Consider the following 6,932-nt stretch of genomic DNA (forward strand, 5'->3'; position numbering starts at 1 on the left):
TTTTTAATCTTTTTTTTATCTAGCAAAGCTTCAAATCAAATCTCGTCATCTTCTTACCCACCTTTCACTCACAACTTGGTGAACAACTTACTAGGAGAAGTGAACGCTGTCGCGACTTGCCTATTACAACAATTGGAATATAAATAATATTGTCGAAACTTTTGCTATCGCATCTTAATCGCTATGTCCTTTTGGGGTGCCCTTACTGGACGGAAGTCCTCCTCTTCTTCTTCGGCCGATGCAGGCTCTGCGCCTACGCCAACACCCACCGACACTTTCACCCCGACTCCCTTTAACCCAGCAGAAGCACAAGGCATCGATTCCTTCTTGAAGAGTTCCGAGTTTGCCGACCCATCTCTTTTACATCCTCTCGCCGGCCTAGACAAGGAAAGTTTAGAGTACTTAAGCCTAGAGGATTCGGCTCTGTCAGACCTTCCCGGCGCGCAATCTGCCATCCCTTCCCGAGGCTTCAGCGACGACTTGTGTTATGGAACTGGTATCACATATCTTTCAGCACTGACATTGGGAGGTGCCTGGGGACTCCAAGAAGGATTAAGAAGATCTGCTGGTCAACCACCGAAGCTTCGTCTGAACTCGGTTCTAAACGCTGTTACACGAAGAGGCCCGTTCCTCGGCAACTCTGCGGGTGTCATCGCAATCACCTACAACTGCTTTAACTCAGGCATCGGATACATCAGGGGGAAACACGACTCGGCGAATACTATTGCAGCAGGAGCTTTGAGTGGCATGATATTCAAGAGCACAAGAGGACTGCGGCCAATGCTGATATCCGGAGGTATTGTGGCTTCCGCCGCAGGAGCATGGGCGGTATGAATGAAATCCGAACCTATCCGATAGACGGAACATAACTAACTTTTACTAGATATCTAGGAAGGTTCTGCTCTTGTCCTCGGAGGATCAGAGACACGAGCAACACCTTTAAATCCAACAGCATTTGCTAGTTTAACGTATAAACGAACTATCAGCTCAAACAAGGAAATTGAGGATGGGGGTGTTGTATGATAGTGGGCCCCGAAACGAGGCCCCGCGCCATACGATACTTCGATGTAATTTTGTGAATAAAATCCACTACTTGGTTAGTGGTGAACGATGGATGATCTCTCCTCTAGCTGGACAAAGTGTATGAAATAGGCGGTTAAGCATAGAAAGCATCCACGGACGTGGGTGGATAGGCGTTCATGTCAGCTACGGCACGGAATTGATTTTAAAATTTTAACGAGCCTCAGTCCGTTTGTATCAAGGCCACGACGTTATGTATGACATCTGGACCTTGAGGATTGTGTACCTGAGGGGAGGAGGAATTAAAATATTAGAGGCGTTGGGGCTGCCCATCGACAGCTACCATCCATGTGTACCTTAGGTACGATTCAAGTTGGCACCTACAAGTACGGCCATGTATCTACATAGGACATAGTAGTACTTACCTACATGTATTATCTACACTGATTATAATATTGAAACCCGTATGGGTTATGTAGGACATCGTACCTAGAGTACTTACCAATGTATTAGGTGCCTACGCTTCTTCAGTCATTGATGGGAGTATTATACGATATATTGGTGCGTATACATTTCAAGTTCCGTCTAGAAGCACTGGGGTCATTTCAATGTCTACCTAGTACTATCGTATGTACCTCAGTACAAAATAGACATCATGCCTGATATGTATGTGCGGTTTCTATTCATGTCCTGTATTTCAAGGTTCAACGTTTAATGCTTTCTTTATTCATTTTTCATCACTGAATTGTGTAGCGTACCTAGATGCCTACATGTATAATATTCATTCGCCCTTTTATAGTCCAGAAGTATCAGGAGGGGGTTCTACCTAATACATACACTTCACCTGTCACTTCTCACTGACAATCAAGAACATTCAGGCATTACAGACTTAATCACTCAATACTGCAAACCAGCAATGTCTGAGGTACCCTCTGCGGCCGACTACGAGGCGGCAAAACAGATCAAGGAGCAACTGATTGACCATTTCATGAAGCCATGGCTTTCGAAGGAAAATGTCAACGAGGAGAAGCCTGTGAACGGGCTCTTCATGCAGCAATGGCATTTTGGTGAAGACCAAGAAGCAACGCCAGACGCTTTGTGGGCGCAAGAGAAGCCCAACGAGGGATGGTATTTCATCGACTTCGACAATCTCCCTTGTCCAGATCAAGAGCTACGAGAAGAACGTGAGCGCATACAGACCCTACTCGAAGACCGTAAAATCCTTCTCGCTGTCAATAAATTGCTAGAGAAGGAGATTGATGAGGAAGGACTGTGCGCATTCGATTGCGAGTCCATCTTCGACGTCCCACCTACAAGCGAGCTTAACCTACAAGCAAAGGTACATACATACCCAGGTACCTAGATACCTAGTTACCTAGGTATATACCTATTTCCATAAAGTAATCCCCTAGCTAACTGGTTTCTCCCAGATTGACCTAATAGTCAAGTTCAAGCACCTATATCAAGTATTTCCGACTACTTCTAATAAGCCTGATCCTAAGCCAGAGCCGGAGCCCGAGAAAGGCAAGATGAAGATGTCTATGCTCCGAATCACTGCTTTCGATACACTTCACGTCGAAACCTTCGTGGCTCCAATCGTACCTGAGTATTGTCATGATTGCTTCCGTGCACTCCTCGAGGATGTTGCTGAGCCATACCTTCATGCTGGTATTTCGAATCGTACCTGCCTCGATCGCGACTTACTCGATATTCCCGAGGCGAAGACAGTCAAGCCCGCCACAGAGGAGGGACAAGAAGAGCGGTATATGGAGTGGGAACTGGAGCGTAAACTCAGCAGCGAGGTGCTTGCCAGCTGGTCCTACCTATTGTTAGACACGTGTGCCAGCGAAGGCCCCCTTGCCGATCCAAACACAGTCTATCTGCTATGGCTACCCATTGACAATGAGGAACAGTATAAAAAGATGCTTTCGTCGGTCAAAGACAAGGGCTCATCTCCTATGTTTATTCGCGTAAGCCATCCTAGCAAATCAATCAAGCAGAACGGAATCAATGACTAACTAAAAGTTGGCAGACTTGGAAACTTAACAAGGCTATGCGTGTTGCCATAAACCGCGAGCGCGAAGCCAGCCGCTCCAAAGAGCCACCCACAAACCAAGCATGAGCTTAGTTGGGACGACACGGAAGACTCTTTTTGGAGTTTGTCGGAGCCCGATGTATTTGCCTGACCTCATCTTGGAGGTCGACTTTGTGTAAATGGGAATTATCAATTGAGAAGATCAGGGTGCACTGAAGATGGCCCATTGTCTGGGCATTCATGGCAACGAGTCTTTGGTGATTGTGAGAGATCAACAGTAAACGTCGGGTATCTCAGAATAATACTGTATTGATCCATACTTGCTCTTGTTTCTTGTCCCCCCCCCCCCCCCCTTTCCTCTTTTAATTTCAGTCCGTGCTTAAGTACCTGTCTCCTGGTACCTAGGAGAACATGAGGCAATTAATACATGATTAACCCGATCAAGCCGTATTGTTTGATGGAATATCCTATAGTTACTTACCTAGGATAGGTACTTAATGACGAGGTGTGGTCGGACGAAAAGATTGCTGGTATAAGGAAGGTGAGGTAGGATAGGTAAATTCCGCGACCAGTAGCAAACAGAGACTTCGGATGGTACTCGTATCTAGTCACAAATCTAGCAATCGATTTAAGTGAGCATATTCATGAACTTGGAAGTATTAGAACTTCCAAGTTATCTACATACATAGTAGGTACATTTCCAAGTTCTCTGGCCATCTACAAAGGTACGTAGTAGTCACGTAACGCTCCTTCCTTGAGAATTCAGCCTCCAGTTCCAATAATACTTGACAATCCACACGGAGAACTCAAGTGCTATCCTTCGATTCAACCTTCGATTCATCATATCGACTTGAAAAAATATCATTCAACACACACTCACTATCACCACCTATAACTTCACCCTATACAAGACGCGCCAGAGATATCACATCAAGTCAACATCAGACGCCAATATGTGCTGCTTCCCGTGCTGGGGAGTCAAGGATATCGTTGTCGAAGAAGACCCTGTTGAGCAGCAGGGTTACCGATATGTCTGGAATGGAACTCAGTGGAAATTGAGAGGAGGAGAAAGCCAAGCTGTAAGTGAAAAGAAAATAATTAGAATATTTCTTACTCTCGAACTCTTCTGTTATTTTTGTTTGTTTTCTGTTATTATTCTTGAAGTAAGGTAAATAAACAGCGCTTTCTTTTCTTTACACCCGGAGGCTGTGAGTGACATCACTGTCGCCCATTCAAAGGGACATTTATTTTCATCCAGGGCAACGGGGCGAGGGGCGAATGGCAGCAAACAGTGTATATTGTGTATATACCTGGTATCTCAGGGGACAATTATAAGGCACGCAACGCAAGTCACGGATCCAAGGTACCACTAACCATACTTACCTACTTACCTACCCAAGGACCTACCTTCCTTCCTTCCTTCTTCCTACCCGCCAGTTTAGCACTGATTTCTTTGAGACCACCCATCGCACAGTCTCGAGAATCAAAAATCAAAACTGGTCCCATTCGTTTCCCCCATTTCCCATTCGCTTTAACCGCGATTCACCTCTTTCCCTCTTTCCCATTCATTCCCATCCATTCATATTCCTCCACCCTCCGCCCTCTACCTTCACTTTCAATTAGTAGTGATTTTCAATCTCTATTTAATCCAATTCCGCCGCCCTCCTTCCAACTTCACTCACTCACCCATGCTCCCTGGAAAGTAATTAACCAAGTAAAAGGCAAGACATACTTGGTCTATCCAAGGCATTGGGATTCACTACTTGAACACACTCTTTTCTTCTTTCCCTTTCAATCGTTGTTGTCCCTGCCCATCGGTCAAATAACCACCTCTGGGCTTATCCATCATGAGCCCATCTTCCAAAAGTCATCAAAATCCTCAACACAAGGAGTATTATTTCCAGGACCAACGTCGTCGTTCGTCCGTTGCGAATACTGACGAAATCACTCGCGAGAACACGCGCGCCAATACCCGTCCTAATACTAGCACTCGTTCTCGCCTAGACTCTCACCCTCAACCCCACACTCGTGCCCCTCCACACTCCCAAACTTGCACACACTCTTGCGCCCACAACCACACAAGTGCTAGTGCCGGCGTAGCCAATCCCAAACCCAAGCCCAGCATTGTACCAGACGAGGAGGATATTTCAGTGCGCAAATCTATCGCGACTGAGTCTGCTGAAGATCAAAACAAGAAGAGTGACAAGCCCACTCAGCCAACCTATCAGCCCCCGTCCCCTGGTTTTCACCACACTGTTACCAACGTCCCCGGCCGAGGCTTAGTCTACAGTACCAATTACACTGGTCACAGTGTAAACACGCCTTTTGGTCACACACAGCAACCAGGCCAGTATCAATTCCCAGGAAGTGTCCCGCCTACCGTTCTTCTGCCACCAGGTATTTATCAGCAACCTCACCAGACAATTCCTCAATCGGTTCCTGGCATCCAGCAACAGAACCTAGCAATGGCGTATTCCACTGGTAGCATGCCCAACATGGGCCAGCACTTTCAGCCTCCCGTCCCGGATACCACCAACGGTCCTATCTCACACACTTATCACCCTCGCTTCGACAGCCAGACGGCCGCTGGTCAGTACATCATCATTGACGGCCAGGCCTACGTCGCCACCAGCCAGGCCCAGCCTCAGGATGGAAATGTCGGTGGCGCCTCGATCGTCTATGTTCCCGTCCAGACGGGCGCTCAATTCCCGGGTCAACAGGTATATACCACCTTCATCACTCATGGTCTATCGAACAGAGGATTGGTTCTCCCAACCATCCACTACTACATCCAGCAAGATATTAGACTGACCCAACCTGTTTACTATGCTGTAAATGCAAGTACGCTCCATACTCTGGCGAAGTGCCTATGTTTGGAGTACTCGTTGTCATGTCCAAGCGGATAGACTCCTCGTCGCCCATCTGATTTTCTTTTTCCTTTACTTTCTTGTCTTGCTTTTTTGTCTTCTTTTTTTTAATCTCTGCGCTCACTTACCTTTCCACACAAAAGCTAACATGTCTCTCTTCCAGACTCTGAACACTACTGGCAATGTGCCCATTGTCATCCACCAGGGCGGCCAGCAGCCAATCTATGTCCAGACCCCGGGCCAGCCTCAGCCTGGCATTACTGTTGTCGGCCAGCAGCCCCAGGCTGCCGCCCAGCCTAGTGTATTCCCGCCTCAAATGGTAGCCAATGCCACCATGCCCGGCGCCTTCCCCAGCGGTGTCGCTCCCGACGTCATGGGAATTGGCAAGACTGGAACTGAAGTCCAGATGGAGCAGTACTACACTGCCTTGAACAACGGCGCCCTTGAGGGCCAGGACATCGCTCCTGCTGACCCCGATCCTTCTCGCATGTACTACGTCCGTGAGCTTGATGGCGAGTGGACTCTTCGCAACCGCTTTGGTATTGACAATCTCGACGGCTGCCGTTGGTACGTCATGCCTGGCGGCGTCTTCTACGCCGTCCGCACGCCCGAGTGAGTGGATGTAATCGGTAAGAGATCTTTTTAGATGATGACGACGCATGTGCCTTAGTCAACTAACATCTTCTTCCAGCCACTCCTTATTCAACTCGACTTGCATGAACGTCCAAGCACAGATTTTCGTACGTCGATATTCTGCTTTGCAAGACACAAGGATGTGTTTTTCTCCTAGGGCTTCTCGTTTATTGGTAAGTTGTAACTTGTTGTCATCCTTCACAACACTTACTCATGCGCAACATAGGTACTTTTCTCGCATTTTCACCTATAAGTATGGACTTGCTGCAATAATGTCCCAAGATCGAGAAGGTTAGTAGTAGTCAATCCCTCCAGGACTAGAAGCCCCGTTCAAGAACTAATTCATCGAAAAGGTACCATTGCCACCTTGCACTGAA

At 47.3% G+C, this 6,932-nt stretch overlaps 4 protein-coding genes across 4 annotated transcripts; all 4 read left to right on the forward strand.

Annotated features, from left to right (window-relative positions):
- Positions 1-1,487, forward strand: GGS25DRAFT_478522 (Tim17-domain-containing protein). The gene is made up of 2 exons (XM_049259942.1): positions 1-828; positions 884-1,487. The coding sequence occupies exons 1-2, from the start codon at positions 184-186 to the stop codon at positions 941-943; spliced, it is 705 nt and encodes a 234-aa protein (XP_049120659.1). The 5' UTR covers positions 1-183; the 3' UTR covers positions 944-1,487.
- Positions 1,488-3,395, forward strand: GGS25DRAFT_478526 (uncharacterized protein). The gene is made up of 4 exons (XM_049259943.1): positions 1,488-1,686; positions 1,899-2,359; positions 2,451-2,990; positions 3,053-3,395. The coding sequence occupies exons 2-4, from the start codon at positions 1,937-1,939 to the stop codon at positions 3,140-3,142; spliced, it is 1,053 nt and encodes a 350-aa protein (XP_049120660.1). The 5' UTR covers positions 1,488-1,686; positions 1,899-1,936; the 3' UTR covers positions 3,143-3,395.
- Positions 3,396-4,365: 970 nt separating this feature from the next.
- On the forward strand, positions 4,366-6,442 carry GGS25DRAFT_150246 (uncharacterized protein). The gene has a single exon (XM_049256387.1). It carries the CDS (start codon positions 4,903-4,905, stop codon positions 5,959-5,961), a length of 1,059 nt encoding a protein of 352 aa, XP_049120661.1. The 5' UTR covers positions 4,366-4,902; the 3' UTR covers positions 5,962-6,442.
- Positions 6,071-6,538, forward strand: GGS25DRAFT_518778 (uncharacterized protein; the record flags this gene model as incomplete). Its single annotated transcript, XM_049263593.1, has 1 exon — positions 6,071-6,538. The coding sequence occupies one exon, from the start codon at positions 6,071-6,073 to the stop codon at positions 6,536-6,538; it is 468 nt and encodes a 155-aa protein (XP_049120662.1).
- Between the last annotated feature and the right edge of the window lie 394 nt (positions 6,539-6,932).

This window comes from Hypoxylon fragiforme (assembly GCF_022984875.1).
Source record: "Hypoxylon fragiforme strain CBS 206.31 chromosome Unknown GGS25scaffold_2, whole genome shotgun sequence".
NCBI lineage: Eukaryota > Fungi > Ascomycota > Sordariomycetes > Xylariales > Hypoxylaceae > Hypoxylon > Hypoxylon fragiforme.

Bases quoted from the DNA above. Each gene is read 5' to 3' on its own strand.
- GGS25DRAFT_478522 (XM_049259942.1), top strand. From the start codon at position 184: ATGTCCTTTTGGGGTGCCCTTACTGGACGGAAGTCCTCCTCTTCTTCT. The intron at 829-883 runs GTATGAATGAAA...AACTTTTACTAG, and splicing joins CCGCCGCAGGAGCATGGGCG to ATATCTAGGAAGGTTCTGCT.
- GGS25DRAFT_478526 (XM_049259943.1), top strand. From the start codon at position 1,937: ATGTCTGAGGTACCCTCTGCGGCCGACTACGAGGCGGCAAAACAGATC. The intron at 2,360-2,450 runs GTACATACATAC...GGTTTCTCCCAG, and splicing joins AGCTTAACCTACAAGCAAAG to ATTGACCTAATAGTCAAGTT. The intron at 2,991-3,052 runs GTAAGCCATCCT...AAAAGTTGGCAG, and splicing joins CATCTCCTATGTTTATTCGC to ACTTGGAAACTTAACAAGGC.
- GGS25DRAFT_150246 (XM_049256387.1), top strand. From the start codon at position 4,903: ATGAGCCCATCTTCCAAAAGTCATCAAAATCCTCAACACAAGGAGTAT.